The 18,953-nt window shown below is 43.8% G+C and overlaps 1 protein-coding gene across 1 annotated transcript in view; it reads left to right on the top strand.

Moving 5' to 3' along the window:
• LOC308139876 (cell adhesion molecule DSCAML1-like) overlaps window positions 1-18,953 on the top strand; it is a gene marked incomplete at both ends in the record, with an annotated part of 49,719 nt that overhangs the window by 23,391 nt on the left and 7,375 nt on the right. Inside the window, 17 exon segments of the mRNA XM_080509457.1 lie at window positions 6,026-6,172; window positions 6,262-6,540; window positions 7,767-8,042; window positions 8,252-8,548; window positions 9,043-9,315; window positions 10,111-10,395; window positions 10,528-10,647; window positions 10,749-10,925; window positions 11,489-11,688; window positions 12,141-12,237; window positions 12,365-12,493; window positions 12,577-12,744; window positions 12,870-12,940; window positions 13,240-13,480; window positions 14,397-14,543; window positions 15,086-15,241; window positions 16,953-17,092. Of these exon segments, the coding sequence (XP_080365583.1) occupies window positions 6,026-6,172; window positions 6,262-6,540; window positions 7,767-8,042; window positions 8,252-8,548; window positions 9,043-9,315; window positions 10,111-10,395; window positions 10,528-10,647; window positions 10,749-10,925; window positions 11,489-11,688; window positions 12,141-12,237; window positions 12,365-12,493; window positions 12,577-12,744; window positions 12,870-12,940; window positions 13,240-13,480; window positions 14,397-14,543; window positions 15,086-15,241; window positions 16,953-17,092 (3,203 nt within the window).

Below are 18,953 nucleotides of genomic sequence, written 5' to 3'. Positions count from 1 at the left end.
GAGAGAGAGAGAGAGAGAGAGAGCAAACAGGAGGGTGGAGTGGGCTCTCGCTTTGAATACAGATGTAACACGCCTCCTTTGCATAAAGGTTTGAAAGGAGTGGAGAACAGACATGGACTGTTATCTCCTCAGTTTACCTTCCATCGTTCTTACAGTCTTTTTTTTTTTTCTTTCTTCTCATTCCTTCCTTGTCATCATTATCAATGTCATTTTTGCCCATCTCCTGCTTCAACACGTCCCACTACTGCAAGACTGGACCACTGCCACTCGCTGACTCCATGCTACTAATTTTAACGCATACTCTACTTATTTCTGTATCTATTTGTGCCAGGAGGGGAGTATTTGTTGTCCTATTCTAAGCTTAGTAGGTGCTTCTGTGTGTGTGTGTGCGTTTGTGAGGCACATTCCTGCACTGCAGAGAATATATCCAGAATACGCCACGTTTTTTTTTTCTCCCCCCCTTTCGTCTTCTTTCTGTGACAGTCACAAGTCTTTGATCCACTCCTCCTCCCCTCTGTCTTCTCACCTTGTTTCAAATTCCGCTCTGCCACTTGAGCAGACGAATAAGGCACAGATGCAGAAAGTGTTTTTAGAGTCAAACTCTGTATATTGTCTTTATTTTGCAGCTAGGTAAAATAAGTTCAGAGGAATGAAGAATAACTTTTAGAATGACGTTTTGACGTTCATTTGCCGTGTGTGTGGTCATATCTGTGAGTGTTTTGGAAGAATATGGAGAAGGGCCTGAGCACAATGCCGAAGCAGTCAAAACAAAATGAGTATCCATCAGATAACATCGATCCTGCATTCTTCACATGCCTTTATTTTACATGTACAAGTTTATCTTGTTTCCTACAAGTTTTTTTGTGGATCTTATTGTCCCGCAACTGGAGTGGATCCCTCCAATCCCTCACAGGTAACAGTTAACACATAACTGGTAACAGAGACAAACGTACGGTCTGTATTACATGGTGTTTTAATCAAGACATTGTTAAAGCCCCGGGTCTTTTTTCAGTTTGAAATATACTTTTGAAGCATTAAATGCACTCAATATCCCTTCACATCGCATTGCCTTAATGAATGAACAAGTTGCGCTGTTGGCACCTCTCCAGCAGTTTCTACTGTTTGTTTAGTTTGTGGAGGAGTAAAACCTTCTGACCCTCTGTCGCTTCGGCACATTTTCTCTCTCTGCTACACTTTCATCATTGCGATGAGAACAAACCTTCATTTAAGTGGGAAAAGCCCTTGAAGGCTCGGAACCTCTGCCTTTGACCATGAGCAGCGTTGAGTAAGATGAAGACTCCAGGGATCAGATGGTGGTGATCTGCCAGAAGGAAAACAGGGGTTTGAGTTCGATAGCTCATTAGCCCTTTCCAAACTGATTAGATATGGGTCCATACGAGGAAGTCCCAAAGGAACCTCTGTGTTTTTACTCAGAGCTGTCAGTGCTGCATGTTCTGCTTGTTCAAGCTTCGCAGGTTTCTGTTATGGGATAATCATTATCAAATAAATTAATGAATAAATAGCTGGTGTGGAAATGTGTCCTAACAACTGGTAGGGAAGCTGGGATGTTGGAGATTTCCCAATCATCCAATGAGTCAGCACATACCTCCTTCGGGCACATTTTTAAAATATAATAAAGTGAAAGCTCCTCTTTACAGAAATTACATCTACATACAAACACATCAAATAATTGTAATCAAAAATCCATGTAAAACTGACGCGACAGCTCGGAAGTGAAAATCACACTATCAACAATTTTGATCTCACGCCTTCATAACTGTATTGATATTGAAAATAATTTGTTCTTAAAAGCAGTTGAAATCCATAAGTGGCAAAAAGTATTGTCAGAGGCATCCCTGTCATAATCACAGTTGTTTACAATATCTTTTCTTGTTAACGCTGAAGATTGGTCACATTCATTTTCATGACCTAAAGTTGAAAGTAACCAGCCCATCTTAGTTTCTTGCTCATTAAAGTGTAACCGGACAAGGCCCAACCTACACTTTATGTCATATTCCTTGATTTATCATTATTTTTTAACTAGAAAATGCATTTTAAATGTCTGCGAAATGTGTAAATTTTAAATTCAAAAAAATAAAAATAAATAAATAACAGGAAGTCTGTTATGTTGTAAGTTATGAGAAAATTATTTGTGATTGGATACAACAGTCTGGAAAGCTATATTTAGCAACTTCCTACAAATATGTTTGTGCAGCCACTTTGCCACAACAGTTTCTGCAGCCACACAACACTGCAGATTTCGCAGTGTCCTCCTTGATGACTGTAAACACAACGTGCTTTAATAATTTCTGGAAGTGCACAGAAATCGTAACAGGATGGCAGTGAGAAGACCCTAGCAACAGGGAGAGGAGGAAGAAAGCATGCAAGTGGGAGGGAGGGGGGGAAAGATGCAGAACATCAATAAATAATGGCCCCACTGAGGAGGTGGAAATATGGGCCTCGTTATCTTTGCGCCGACGCCTTCATTTGCATGTGAGAAAATGAGGCTGCTGCTAACTCGCTCACATGGCGCACACACACACACACACACACACACACACAGACGGACCCACATGGATTACTGTATATATCCTATTTATAGACTTTTTTTGTCCTTTTTTTCCTCCACTTTTCTCCCTCACACTTTAATACTTTCATTATTTTCAGTTTCTTTCGTCCTCGTTGGACTCGGTCATTGTAGCAGGTTCGGTGTGACGGTGAGGCTGCTGGCATTTTGTTGGATTAAAAAACTTAAGTGAAAGCAAACTATTTTTACACCAGAGAGGTTGGCTGGGGACATTAATCTGTGTACTGCATTTTTTTTTTTTTTATATAAAGAAGTATTGACTGATATGCTTTGCTCGTGGTATCTATAGTATCTATATGGCAAATAAAGACATCTTATGTAATTTAATGTTATTGAATCCTTTTATAGGCGAGTGTGTTTATGTGTGTTAGTCCTTGTTAAGATCAAGGTATCGAATAATGTTTTTCTTTTTTTTTTAATTTGAGTAAAAACAAATGTTAGCAAACACTAAAAGTGTTTGTTGTATTGTAATTTATTTAACTATACTGTGACATTGTTCCATTTTAGGAATAATACATAACAGACTTCAAAAGTTTGGCTTCCATTTAGATTTGTATCTCTCAAAATGAGAAATTCTTACTCGATCCAGCAGTAGATTAAAATAGTTTCCCTGCGGACCCTGCCTCCATCTGGGAATCATGACCAATTTCACACAGTTTTTTTCCATGAATGCATCTCATTGAGACTGACCAAACATGGAAGATCCTACAATGTCTCTTTCCTCAAGGCAATGCGGCTTCTTTCAAAGATCTTCTTTTCCTCTGAAAGGACTCTTCAGAATCATTTACACTCTTTAGAATAATGCTTGAAGTTGCTCCTGGCACCTATGAGTGTATTCCTCCATTATGAGCCAATACGGTTTTCATATGTTGTATACTTGAATGTAAATATTTGACATTTATATATCAATGTCACATAAGACAGAAAAGTTGATCTGGATCTCAATCAAGATTTTATGAGTGTTAAAATTGGTTACCAGCATATAATTAATCTGTTGTTTTGTCTATTTATTACTGTAGTTGCCCACACTGCCTCAGTTTGTGCTATTTCACATCTTCCCTTGAGAATGAATATATACATGCATGTTCTCTATTCCTTAGCATATATGTGTGAGTTCAGCTGAGGACGAATGACAGGTATCTTTAAAAATATTGAGAACCTTTTAGGCACTAACTGGGGAAAGTTACATAACAAAAATAACATGTATTTCTGCATGTTTAGCTGCGTGTGTGTGTGTGTGTGTGTGTGTGTGTGTGTGTGTGTGTGTGTGTGTGTGTGTGTGTGTGTGTGTGTGTGTGTGTGTGTGTGTGTGTGTGTGTGTGTGCGTGTGCGTGTGCGTGAGCGTGATGCACATTGGCTCCATTTCTTCCTATCAAGTCAAGTCAGCATGAATAAAAGCTGAGGGAGCACAGTGATTCAGAATTAAGTAATTAATATTTTACTCCGTCTGCCACTCTGCTTAGAGACTGAGAGGAGCGAGAGACAGAGAGGAGCAGAAAGTTAGAAAAAGGGTGACACAAATGGTAAAGAGGGTTCACACAATGGAATAGAGAGAGCTGACTGAAGACAGGCTGATTTTTACGAACAAATCCTTCATTTAAGATGGACAGATAGGGGGAGGGAAATTGGCTATTGTGTAATCAGCGTTGTTTCAGAGGCTCCAGATGGGGTGAATTCAGTCCTCTGCTGAAGACAGCAGCAGAAAATGTGATCCAGCTGACTCTCTCTCTCTCTCTCTCTCTCTCTCTCTCTCTCTCTCACTCTCTCTCTCTCTCTCTCTCTCTCTCTCTCTCTCCCTCCATGCCTGCCTATGTCGGAGTGTTGTGACAGGCAAGGCGTCGGTGTTGTGGGAGTAGAAGTCTTAAAGTGCTCATTATCCTGTAAGGCGTCATTCTGGGGGGGCAAACAAAGGCTGCCGTGAAATTGCAGCCTGTGCCTCCTCTCGGGTCCTACAGTATAGTCGATGCAAACACACGCACATATTCCATAACTGCTACCTTCTGTGTGTCTGTTTGACCCCCCCTGAAAGATAGTGTGGCGCAAACAAAAGCATGTGACATGAGAAACCTTTGCAGGTAACACGATGTTGCTGATAAACACACAAGTTATTTTCAAAACAAGCGGTCCACCTACTGGCCTTCAGTCTAAATACTTAAAGTCTGAGCTGGTAATCCGAGTTAGCCTGAACTGACCTCATTCACCTCAGAAAAGTGGCCGATGAGAAGAAGACAAATACCACAGAGGTTCATAAAACAAAAAAAATTCCAAGAAATGCAGTGCATCCAAACATATGCCAGTGGCTTTAAGCAGTAGAAGAGCCCGCTGCATAGTGCATCGGGTCCCAAGGTGCTGGAGCCAATCCCGTCTGACGGTAGGGTATGGCAGGGCACACCCAGGACCTGAAGGCAGTCCACCACAGTGCAGAACATACTCACAGTCAGAGCCGTCAGTTAAACTTGTTTGTCTGTCTTTGGACTGTGGAAGGAGACGCGAGGAACAGAAAATTAATAGAACATGCACAGGGAGAACATGCAAACTTCACAGTGAAAAGCCCCCAAGCATGGAGTTTTGCTGTTGAGGCAAGAGCGCATGGAGTTCTTCACATTTGCTACTTGCAAGTATTTGTTTTGTTTTCCTCAACTCTGTGGCCTAAAACCACGCGTGTTAACATGAATGGGGGAAGGCTGTACACATCTTGTGTACACTCAAAAAATGTTGTTCACTATTATAAGAGACATTGATTTTGTAAGAAGTATTTTTTTTTTGGGGGGGGGGATGCTGGTGTTAGGAACATGACGTTTATGAAGATACACTAACCATGTGTTAGACTATGTGTGCACATGTACAGTTGTGCAAGAACGTCCCACTGATGGCTCCTCAGAGCAGTGGGGCGCAGCACGACAACTTTTGTTGATTACTTAACTGCAAGCCTTGTTGCACAAATCAAAGGCTGAGAGAGAGAGAGACAGAGAGGGAGATGAAGCAGCTCCTGTCTCACAGAGACAAATTTGATCTTTTAGCCTTTCATTTTGTTGATACTTTTGAGCGGTGGAACGTTTAGATAGTTTGCTGATGGAGAGCGTGGCACGTAAGAGTTATGTATTGTGTGTAAAGGGAGACTGTAAATCTGTTGACGCGCAGTGCAAGTGACCGCTGTTTGTCCTCCAGGTCTTGAAAGAGTGCCAGGCTTTGGAAAGCAGCATTATTAGGCAGGTAGTGCCAACTGTTCAGACAGCTGTTTGTTCTGAGAACAATACGGTTTCACAATAAGCACTATAGCTCCACATTAGTGTGATCAGTTTAAGAAAACGTGATAGTGACACAGCAGAGGTGGGAAATTGTTGTTTTTTTTCTTCACTTTATCAAGTGGCTTGCTGAATCTGCCTGCCCGTCATCCGAATCCTATTTGCTGATCTCTGCTGTCTGTGTCTCCCTCAGGTAACAGGTTCTCGCTCACCTCCTTCGGGGCTCTTTACATCTCTGATGTTCAGAAGGAGGACGCCCTCTCCACATACCGGTGCATCACCAAGCACAAGTACAGTGGAGAGACACGGCAAAGCAATGGAGCAAGGCTCTCTGTTATGGGTGAGAAGCTCAATGTTGATGTTTTGCAGCTCTTGGTTGGATTTTTTTTTTTTTCTCGACAAAAATTGAACTCTGTTTCTGTCTTTCAGACCCCAATGAGTCCTCACCAACCATTCTGGACAGTTTCCAAGCAGGGGAGGTCTACGCAGGCCAGAGCATCGAGCTCCCCTGCACAGCAGGAGGTTATCCCAGTCCCACTGTGCGCTGGCTAAAAGATGGTCGCCCGCTGCCCTCGGACGCCCGCTGGACACGGCGTTTGACGGGGCTGACCATCAGTGACCTGCGGCAGGAGGACAGTGGCAGCTATGCCTGCGAGGTCACCAACAGTTTTGGCTCAAAGGAGGTGTCTGGCCAACTTCACGTTATAGGTGTGTGAGTGCGACTTCACGCTTACACACACACACTGAGATACACACACACACACACACACACGCACACACACACACACACACAGACATTGGCAAAAAACCCGACAGACTCCCACGCTGTCTTTTCCATGAATCATCCTGGCAGACGGACACATTTATAAACTCTGTTCTTCTTGGTTCGAGGCGCACATGGAAGTCGCACCTCGTGTGAGTCTGTATCAAACATGTGTGTGAGCTGTATGATGCCCCATCATATCAGACCTCAAAAAGAGAGACAGGGTGGTAATTTGCCGAGGCTGATTCCGTAACACAGCTGCCAGCAGCGTTCACCATCAGAGAGGAGGAGGGTGAGCAAGACAGTGATAAAGACGAGGGGTCACGCCAGGGACCATCAGACATCCAGACACTGCCGGAATGACATTATCTGCAATGTAATAACAAGCTAATAAGAAAGGCTGAGATAAATGGGCGTTGTGTAAAGTATACAAAGAAACAAAGGGAGGGAGGCGAGACAGAGGGAGAGAATAGAGAGGCGGTAGGCTTTGCCAGTGGGCACATCATGGCAGCACACTCTGTGACTCTGACAGGGTGAGGGGGGGTTGGGAGGCACAACGATGCCCCCCAGCATACACCACCAGCTGCCTTATTGCTCACTGACATTTGCACACACACACACACACACACACACACACACACACACACACACACACACACACACACACACACACACACACACGCACACACAAGTGGACAGAGATGTGAAGAGATATCTCCAGCTGCTTTTTTAATGAGTGCGTCAAGCTGATTGAGTCACCACGGCTGCTGGTACTCTCTCTCTTTCACCTCGTCTCCATGAATGGAAACGCCTACTGTATCCATGAGTCCATGTGTGATGGCTTTTAGTATAGGTGCACACATTTATGTTTGTTTGAAATGTAAAAAAAAAAAAAAAAATATATATATATATATATATATTTACCGACATTCCAGGAGGAATTTTATTGATTAGAATTATAAATTAATCTTTATTTTTTTTGTTAATAATTAAGCTTCTTGTGAAAAGAAACTACATTGACCTAATCTTTTTTTTAAATCAGGCAAATGTGATATGAAACATCCTCCATAATTCATATTTGTACTCATACAACATTTTTATAGCAAACGTTCTGCATATGAAGTCAAGCAACCACTGAAATGTGCTTTCTGGTCTCGTTCGTCCTTCTCAGATCCACTCAGAGTGACGTTGTCTCCTAAGAACCTGAAAACAGGCATCAGCAGCACACTGTTCTTCACCTGCACTGTGGAGGGCTCACCAGAGTATGTCATCACCTGGTATAGAAACACGGAGCCCATCGTCCCTGACCAGCACATCTCCATCCAGGGTCAACACAACGACACTCTGCAGATCACTGCAGCACAGAAGTTTCACTCTGGAGCATACCAGTGCTTTGCTTCCCGAAAGGGTCACACCGCTCAGGACTTTTCCATTATTCTGCTTGAGGGTATGTTTTCGAAACGCTCTGAAAAGTAAACTGCAATTCGTAGTCCTTGTGTTTTAAGCTTTAAGCACTGCAAGATTTGTTTCATGTAGATCAAATAGATATTCTGAGTTTGCTTTACAAATGCAGTAGAAATGATGATTTATGTTGTTTCAATCAGAATGTCTGTTGGTTTCTTTCTCCATGTTGATCATTTCTCTGTTTCCCTTCAGATGGTACTCCTCGTATCGTGTCTTCCTTCAGTGAGCGGGTGGTGAACCCCGGCGAGCCTTTCTCCCTCATGTGTGCCGCCAAAGGAGCCCCGCCGCCCTCCATCACCTGGACGCTGGACGACGAGCCCGTGGTGCGCGACTCCACCTACAAGACCAGCCAGTACACCCTGTCGGATGGCCTGACCGTGTCCCACGTCAACGTCAGCAGCCCGCTCATTCGAGATGGAGGAGTGTATCGTTGCGTCGCACGCAACTCGGCCGGTAGCGCCGAGTACCAAGCGCGCATAAACGTAAGAGGTGCCTGTCTGCTTTTCAATATAAATGCACTCTACACCCAATTCTATACAAACATACAGAGGTCAGAGAGTAAACATAGCTCTGTTTCTATTTCACTATATTTCTATCTATCTATCTATCTATCTATCTATCTATCTATCTATCTATCTATCTATCTATCTATCTATCTATCTATCTATCTATCTATCTATCTTGAAAAATACAATTGATCACTTAGATATATGATTAGGCTAAAATCAACAGACTTTCTTCAGAAATTAGAAAATGGGGCTTAACTAACCTCCCTCTTCACCTGTCAACTTGCCCCAATCACTCTATCCCTCGACCTTTATCTTTTCACCTCCTGTCTCCGTGGCTGCCACCTTGCTCTGCCATGACCTCCATCACCTCATCTGCCTCTTTCTCCGACCTCTGTGTCTGTCTCTTTCTCTCTCTCGCTCTCTCTCTTTCTGTCTCCTCCTTCCATCCCCTCCCTCTCTTCCCTGTGTCTCCAGGTCCACCTCGAATTAGACCCATGCGAGACATCACTGCAGTTGCGGGCAGGAACACCTACATAACATGCCGCGTGATTGGGTACCCATATTACTCCATCAAGTGGCTGAAGGACGGCATGCAGCTGCCTGATAATCATCGTCAAGTGGTTTTTGAGAATGGCACCCTGAGGCTTACGGACGTGCAGAAGGGCGCGGACGAGGGGACCTACTTGTGTAGCGTTTTGATCCAGCCCCAGGTGTCAATCAACCAGACTGTACATGTCACTGTCAAAGGTGAGCGTGCAGCTATAAATAGATTGATTGGGCATTGTTGGTGCTCTACCTGGTCCTATGATGACCTTTACCGATATCTGAAGTGGGTAAGCTGCAAAAAAATGCGTAATGCCTACTAATCAGAGGGACGTGAATGGTTTTCATAAGTATTCTAGCTTTACAGAGCATCTGATCCCAGCAGAACCCAAACCGAGAACATCATGTTTCATCATGTTGGTAAAGAAAATAGAAAAAGATTCCATGATACAAGAGTACTGAGTCTTAACAATTTGCACACACTCGTTTATAAAGTTTTACAGTAAAATGTGACTTTGTAGCAATATTTTCAGATGCAGAGTATGTTTTTAGGGCAGCTTTGTGTATGTGTCTGTATTTTGTTTGGTCTGTGAGCAGGGTAACGATGGTAGCGGGGCAGCTGCAGAGGTGTTTAAGGGTGTGTGCATGTGCCTGCGTGTGAGTGTGTCTCTGATTTAATTAGATGAATAATAATGAAGCCTAGATTAAATCCCCCAGATGTCTCAGCTGTAGTACCCCCACCTCAACCTCCGTTACCATGGCAACGGAATGACTTCCCCCTGCCAATTGGACTCTAACCAGAGCAGCTATTATGGGCTGCAGGAGATGGGGGCTCTGAAGGGGGGGGGGGCTTTGCAAAGAGGGTCCCACTGGCCAATGACCTTCTCTCTCTCTCAGTATTGCTCCAGATGGCCACATTGCCACACTTAAACATCTATTGCTCCATTTATTCCACTGATTTTTTTTATTTTTTTTTGCACTCTTCGTCTCTGCCCTCAGTGCCACCGCTCATTCAGCCCTTCGACATCCCCTCTACCTCAGTCGGGAAGCTCATGTACATTGCCTGTGTGGTGTCATCTGGGGACATGCCCATACGCATCACCTGGCACAAAGATGGCCAACTCATCGTGCCAGGCTCCGCCTCTGGCGTTGCAATAGAGACCAAAGAGTTCATGAGCTCCCTGCAAATCTCCAAGGTGACACTGAAGCACAACGGAAACTACACTTGCATCGCAAGCAATGCTGCTGCCACTGTCAGCTGGGAAAGACAGCTGATTGTAACTGGTGAGGAAAACATTGATGGGACACGCTCTAACAGGCAGAGCAAGCCAGACTTTGTAACCATAACTATACGACTTTTCAGTTCTACTCATCAGTTGTTACGTTTTGATTAATTGGATTTATTGTGTTTGTCAGTACCGCCCCGTTTTGTGGTGCAGCCCAACAACCAGGATTGTATATATGGAAAAGCTGGCGTTCTCAACTGCTCCGTGGAAGGTTACCCGCCTCCGAAAGTCATGTGGAAACATGCCAAAGGTAAAGTCAACCCATCATTCTCACAAAATTTCAGAAACATCACATGAGCTAGAAAAGAAATGTTGACAGTGACATACATTATCTTTTGTTGTGTCCTTCAGGTGTTGGAAACCCTCAGCAGTACCATCCTGTCCCACTAACTGGCCGTATCCAGATCATGTCAAATGGCTCCCTGCTCATCCGACATGTTCTGGAGGACGACCGAGGCTACTACCTCTGTCAGGCCTCCAATGGAGTGGGCTCAGACATCAGTAAAAGCATGATCCTTACTGTCAAGAGTAAGTGTCAATCAGTTTCTCTTCCATGTGAGCCCACTTCCTTTCATAACCACATCTCCTGGATTGTACAGAGAACAGTTTTAGATTTTCAGACAGGTCCTTCAGCTCTTCTAAGATGCACTTTTGCCCCAGGCGAGTGCGGCCTGCACTGAACATGCCAAAACCCTGTTTTTGTCCCACACATCCTTGAGAGTGTGTTATTGATTGACGTGTTCAAGCTGCCAGTTGGTTGCTTCTGAATGTTTGGAAAGGGAAATGATTGATGAATTAGTGATGAAAACAAAACCACAGGAATTCCTTCAATCGATAATATTATGTCTGAGGAACAGAGAAGGAAGAGAAGCAAAAGTATGACAAGAATAGAAGAAGAGGAGGCAGTGGGTAGGAGGTCCAGTGGGGCTTGAGGCGTGAAATGAAAATGGTAAATGAAGGGCAGAAATAGAGATGTCTATACATGTGTAAAAAAAAATCATCGCGTTTCAATACCATATTCCCATTTCCTAGTTTCATTATTCCATATCATTTAATTCCCGTCACTGACACATGTCTGTGATTTTGCTCAGTTCCTGCCATGATCACCAGCCACCCAAACACCACCATGGCGAGGAAAGGCCAAACCAAGGAGCTTAACTGCACGGCGCGGGGCGAGCAGCCCATTATTATCCGCTGGGAGAGAGGGGACACGGTCATCGACGCCGAGAGAAATCCCCGTTATTCCATCACAATCAACAAGAAAGGAGATGAAGTCATCTCAACGCTAAAGGTCAGCCGCAGAAAGCTATCAGACCCTGAAATCAGCCTCATGTCGCCATAACAAAACTGAGAGGGATCAATTGATTCTGTAAAGAGCAGTCAATAGTCATTCAGTATCTCTTAACTAATCGAGATGTGCAGTTTTATTGTTCATCGAAGCTTAGAGGTGCTGATAGAGATTTGTCCCCCGGACAGAGCAGAACTGGACATTTTTGTCCTGTTTCCACTGTCTGTAAGCAAAGTGTGACAGAAGTGAAACTCAAACTAATATCAGTTTGGAAGGTATTCTAAATAGAATGCAATGAAAAGAAGTTAAATTATCTAAAATTTAAAAAAAAAAAAACTCTGTTTTTTATGGCACAGCACTGATTTACATGTCGGAGGTTTCGTGACCGGTGTTGTGATCCATGTTATATATGTTTGCACATCGTAACCTTTCCTTGTTTGCGCTGATGCTCACAGCTGAACCCAGCCGAGCGAGGCGACTCCGTCTTCTTCTCCTGCCATGCCATCAACTCCTACGGAGAGGGTCGGGGCCTCATCCAGCTCACCGTGCAAGGTGAGGTTCACCCGATGCTCGAGTATCAAGATGTGAAGTTTCACTCATTAACCAAAGAGCCTGATAGTTTGAAGTTATCGAATGACATCTCTAATAATGATGATGCTGATGCTCTCTACTCATATAGAGCCGCCAGATCCCCCCGAGCTTGAAGTGAGGGAGGTAAAAGACAGGAGCATGAATCTTCGCTGGATCCAAAGGTTTGATGGCAACAGCATCATCACCAGCTATGACATCGAATACAAAAACAAGTCAGGTGGGGTGCTAAAACATGTGAACAGTTTTCATGTTACATTTCATAGAAAGCTTCTTATTGACAACAAAATCTGTGTTTGACAGACTCCTGGGATCATATGTACACCACAAGGAACATTTCACCAACCAACAATCAGGCAAACATAGTGGAATTACACCCTGCCTGCGTTTACAGCATCCGCATGTATTCCTACAACAAGATTGGGCGCAGCCTTCCGAGCAAAGAGCTCACGATCAGTACGGAAGAAGCACGTAAGTGGCTGTCTCCCCTGCAAATATCACACTTCTCTGTTTTTATGTCTGCCTTTATCTTTTTGTGTGTGTGTATAGGGCACAGCTATGAATATTAACAGTCGCACTTTACTTGACATTAACAGCACCTGACGGGCCGCCAATGGAAGTAGTTCTGCAACCGATGACATCGCAGAGCATTCGAGTTACATGGAGGGTAAAATCTATGCTTTATTTCTTGGTCTTGTCCTTCTCTCTGACAATGCAATCTCAACACGCATCACAAAAAAACAAAAAAAAATGCTCTCTCGATAATGGTTAAATAGAATATCAAATTGCTAACTGCAGCAATGCAGCAATGCGCTTTAAAACGACAGTAGATATACATGTAATGTACACAAGATCCACTTAAATGTATGAGTTTTGCATGTGATTCCACACTTTTTTCCACATGATAATACGTATATCACTATACAACTGTACATTCTACAATAAAACTTTTTTTTTCTTTTAAAGGCACCCAAGAAGGAGCTGCAGAACGGAGTGATCAGAGGCTATCAGATCGGATACAGAGAAAACGGTCCCGGCAGCAATGGCCAGTACAGCATCGTGGAGATGAAAGCTACTGGGGACAGTGAAGTTTACACACTGGACAACCTTAAGAAATTTGCCCAGTACGGTGTGGTGGTCCAGGCTTTCAACAGAGCCGGGACAGGCCCATCCAGTACTGAGATCAACGCTACTACACTGGAAGATGGTAGGAGCCTGGATACGGAAAAAAAAAATTACTGAATTAGATGTCTGATAGAGAGTTGGAGAAAACGAGGAAGAGAGGGATGTGGGAAATAATCTCCATCCATACATATAGTACATGCACACAGACACATTTTTTAAAGTAATACAGACAATTAGAACAACAGAATAGAAATCACATAAATGAATGCAGATAATGTCCACAAAGACATGTAGACATGCACAGCCAAACAAAATGGTAGGAATGAATTTGCAGCACACCCCCCATTATTCTTTCTACTTTAATTAGCACCCTCATTAGGCTGGTAGAGAGCGAGAGATGAACATGGAACACCATTACTCTCCAAATGCCTGCCCACTCCACCACCTATTTTTTCCTCTCCTCTCTGTCTTCCCCTTCTTTGTTTCCCTTCTCATCCCTGTCATAACTCTGTCTCTTCAGTGTGTTTTTATTTCCTATACTCTACCACGGACCCTTCCTGTCTAAGTGGAGAGTAATGAATGACACCCTGAGTGATGGTAATTGCCTGAGCAGGTAGTCTGAAGCTGCCCCTACAACTTCAATTAGCTTGAAGATGAACAGCGACTTCCTTCAGATTTTATCCTCAATATCTAGCCTCCTTTCGCCCTCTTTCACTGCATTTTAACTCTTTAGGTATAGTTGTTTCACAGTTTTCATGTTAGGCCTTCTCAAACCCACCAACCAATCTCCTCTCAAAAAGCAAGGAGCAATTCACAATTAATTTGGGGCTTATGAGTGGTTTATTCAAACGGAGACTTTCTGTAGTTATTGGTGTTAAGTTATCATTTACTAATAGCTGCAATGCAAGCTCAGTCAAGTCTTTTTTTTCTATTCGACAATACCCATCGAAAAAGTTCTAGTATGCACACTAACTCCCCCTACTTTTGCTTCTTCCCAGTTCCCAGCGAGCCTCCGCAGAACGTGCGAGCGATCTCCGTGACGTCGGACGAGGCGGTGATCACCTGGGCAGAGCCTCCACGGCTGACGCTGCACGGTGTGCTGAAAGGCTACCGGGTTGTGTTCTGGTCCCTCTTCCCTGACGGAGGTGGGTGCTGTGGGGGCCAGGCCCAGTGGCCAATGCAGAGTAATTATCACCTATCTCATTCTAAAATCCACCGACCCACTCACCTACCTTTCTCTGTCAGTGTTGTGAGTCACGATGTGGTGACGTGTGTCCACACCTATCTCATAAAGCACTTCCTGAACCTCTTTGAATATATATCTATGTTTGTCCTCGTTTCCCTGTGCAGTTCTAAAAATAAAAAAGTCAGTAGTGATTGTCGGTGCAGTGTTTGTGTCTTGTTCTGTGTCTATGTAACCCTGTCTCCTAAAAATACATTTTGCGTACAGTTAATAAAAATTGGCTGAGTATGTTTTCAAAAAAAGAGCACAAGGTGTTCGTATTCATATAAGAACAATAATTTTCAGTCCTCTTCAATTTGACTAAATTGAGAAAAAACATTTTTTGTCTAAATTTAGTTTAATTGCATACACATATGTATTTTGTAGGGGAGTTGTTCTGTGTTGCCTGTCCAGACAACCACCAGTTTTCTATGGAACAATATTTTCTTCCTTGTGCTCCATTAGAATGGGGAGAGATGCAGAATATCACAACCACCCGTGAACAGGTGGAGCTGCGAGGGCTCGAGAAGTTCACCAATTACAGTGTCCAGGTGCTGGCCTACACACAAGCGGGAGACGGTGTCCGCAGCAATGTCCTCTACATCCAAACCCGGGAAGACCGTGAGTATACAGCTTTACAAATGTGTATTTATACAGGTTCTACTCGTGCATTTTACGGCGTCTATATACCGTGTCAGAGCTGTGGGTGAAAGTGGGTGAGAGGAGGAGGAAGGTGGTTAGAAAAGAGGGGGTGCTGTGTTGTATCTCAGACCCACGACAAAAGCTCATTTATGCTGGGAAGCTCCATTAGCAGTGCTAATGAGAATTAAGAGGCTTTGGGCCCACAGCTCGCGGCTGAAGCGGGAGGAGAAAAGGGGGTGTGGGGGGGGGTCTCAGAGCATATAGCATCCAGGAGTCAGCCATCAGCCCAGGCCGCCTGCATCTTTTCCACCAGCCCTTTAGCCATAGGCAAAGGGATTAACTCCACTTGGATTAGAGAGAATTAATTTTGTGCTTACACCAATGGAGGCGGGATTACAGCTAGATCCATGTCTCTTCATAGAGGAGGAGGTGGGGCCCGGGGGTTGAAGATGGAGGGATAGAAAGGTGATCACACAGTCTGGCCTTGGCTGATGAGAAATGATTAATACAATTATTCCAATCAGATGTGATTTGGATAGCTACATTCTTCACCTAAATGTTAGATTTGTGTTTGAATGCATTATTAGTTTACAGTGACATATTCGCTTTTGATTTGGCACAGAAGTGCATAATGTATTTATGTAGAAGAGGCAATTCACACACTATTTTCCCCATCACCACTTGAGCTTTTACAGCTTTGCAGTCTGTCTGTCTGTCTGTCTGTCTGTCTGTCTGTCTGTCTGTCTGTAGTCGTGGGCAGATTTTGGGCACCAGATGGGACTTAACACCCCCCTTCTCACTGCCACTCCTACTTTGACATGCAGGTCCAGTTATGATAATGATGTGTGCCTCCTTAGCACCTCCCCAATGCTACCACCACCACCACCATCATCAGTCCCATAAGATCTGTGCCATTTCTCTCACCTTTCTTTCACCCCCCCTCTCCCTCCCTTTCCTGAAGCTCCATCACCACATTCACCCTTGTTTCCAGCCCTGCTCATGTCATGCATGGGGTGAAGCAGTCTGAGGGTAAAGGCTGGCTGAATGACTGGATCAGGGGGCCTCACAGAGTAGAAAAGGAAGAACAGGGGGATGGATTTACTGGGCTTGGTCTTGCATCGTACTAACCTCCCTCTGTAGACCCCTGATGAGGCCCACTGTCAGGCACGAGCTGTATTTATGGGAGGGGATGAATAGACTTGATGGTGTGAAGCATACACTGTAAGACCAATGTGACTAAAGGATTATTCTCACATTTCATTGTATTCAATGTCTGAATGTGTTTTTGTAAACTGCGTCTTAAAAAAAAACACACACACAAAAAAAACCCTTGTAAACAGAGTATTAAGATGTGTCCAGTGCAGAGCTGAAATGGCGAGCAGAGGATCAGACACTAATGTCTAATCTGTTTGTGGGTTTGAGAGCTAAGAGAATGCTGGGTGTCACAGAGTCAGAACTGCTGACCAATGTCTGAATGAACATATGTCACGGCCGTCCACCCAAAGGGAGTTCTTCCAAGTCCTCCTAGAGCGGCTTAGTGCAGGATAAGACTACCAATCTGCAAACAAGCCTGCTCACTTTAATAGGAATCCAACACCCAGCGTGTGCATGCACAAAACACACACACAGATGCACGCACGTACCCACCATCCTGATGTTATTGTGTGTTTTGTTTTTTGTTTTCTTGTAGTTCCTGGTCCACCAGCTGGTATCAAGGCAGTGCCCTCCTCTCCGAGCAGTGTGGTCGTGTCCTGGTTGCCTCCCCATAAACCGAACGGTGTTATCCGCAAGTACACCATCTACTGCTCCAGCCCAGGATCTGGACAGCCTGTAAGTCAATCCTTTTACTGTGGGTGCAACTCTTGATGGGGTCCATAGAAAATGTTAAAGTTGACTTAGAAGCAGGTAACTCGATAAAAGTCTTTCACAGGAATAGGAAACAATTAATTTGCAGCCATTATCATTAATTTAAAGTGCGTGTGTCCGTGTGTGTGTGTGTGTGTGTGTGTGTGTGTGTGTGTGTGTGTGTGTGTGTGTGTGTGTGTGTGTGTGTGTGTGTGTGTGTGTGTGTGTGTGTGTGTGTTTGCGCATGTCTCTCTTTCACTGTGTTTGCACCATCGCTTTATTTCCTGCCCTCCCAGATGAACAGATGAGGTTGTCTTGGCAACCTGATGAGACGTAGATATGCAAATGAGGCAGAGAACAAGCTCACACATGCACACTGCCGCATCACACACACACACACACACACGGAGACACATCACATTTCAACATTTTCTATTTATACGCATACGTGCAGCATTTCAGTTGTGGTTAGATCATGTGCACACAAACACCAGCACACGGTGAAGTCTGATATCAGGCTCGAATCTCACTTTCTTATTATTCACAAATACTCCTCCTTCTCTGTGCATGAGTGCCATGTAAATGAGCACGGGCAGGGAGGAGAAACAGAGGGAGGGGGGAGAAAAGGAGGTTGAGAGAGGAAAAGAGACACACCATTAGAGGAAGGGAGAGACCGATGGGAAACGAGGGAAAAAAGAGAGAGAGAGAGAGGCAGGGTGGACGGGAGGAGCAGGAGGAGGGTATCAGTCACATTGAGATGAGAGTGCTTTTGTCCGTCTTTTCATTATCTCTGTGTATCACTCCCTGGATCACCACAACACAGCCGTGATGCTGGAGGAATGTTCGAACCCCCCCAAACACACACACACACACAGACACACACACACACACACACACACACACACACACACACACACACACACACACACACACACACACACACACACACACACACACTCACACACCCCTCCTCCCCCTCCGTCGCTCCATCCTCTCCTCTTCACTGAGCGAGACAGAGAAGGATAGAGCGAGTGAGGGAAAAGCAGGAAAAGCAAATGGTGAAGGAATTGAAGATGAACACTGAGAGATGAACAGATTAAAGAGATAGAATTGAGGATCATCTTGAGGGACAACAGTGTTTCTGTGAGCCTGCAGGTTCACACACAAGGAAGGGTTTTATATGTATCTGACTGTATGTGTTTTCATCCATAATACATCCACAGGAACTAAAATATTATTTTATTATTATTATTTAATTAGTTCTAGTTTGTAGCATAGCAACTATTGAAATGGTCTCTTCTGCCTCATTACCAGATATGAACAATAGCACATTCATTGATTAAAACTTTTTAAAACTTGCTTTTAATTTCCAAATTAAATGTAATTAACAAAACAGTTTCACTTCTTTGGCACAATATTAACACAAACATTATTTCACTTTAAATATAGAAAGGACAATTTTAAAAGCTGTAATATTAAATCATGACTCATACCTGTTCTAGAAATAAAGTCCCAAAGTGATTATAGTGTAACACAAGTCAACCAGTATGAACTCTAAAGCTCAATCCACAAAGATGTTGTTCAATCAGAAAAAATCTCCAACATTTTTAAAATGACGAACGACCCAAATGTGTAAAATGCAGTGGTGAGATGCACATGCACTGCGCTCGAGATGTGTATCATTTCTGCTCTTCATATTGCAGATGTGTGCTGATTATGTTGATCAAGTTGAAATTAGATTACATTGATTACATGTGTTATGGGAATTTACTGCATGTGTGGATTAGGGGAACAAAAAACAATGTTGACATGGTCTCTGGACAATAGCTAAGATAAGAAAGTTGCC

This window comes from Blennius ocellaris (genome assembly GCF_963422515.1).
Source record: "Blennius ocellaris genome assembly, chromosome: 14".
NCBI classification, from domain to species: Eukaryota; Metazoa; Chordata; class Actinopteri; order Blenniiformes; family Blenniidae; genus Blennius; species Blennius ocellaris.
The sequence above is the reverse complement of the archived record's forward strand: the minus strand, read 5'-3'. Positions and strand labels throughout refer to the sequence as shown.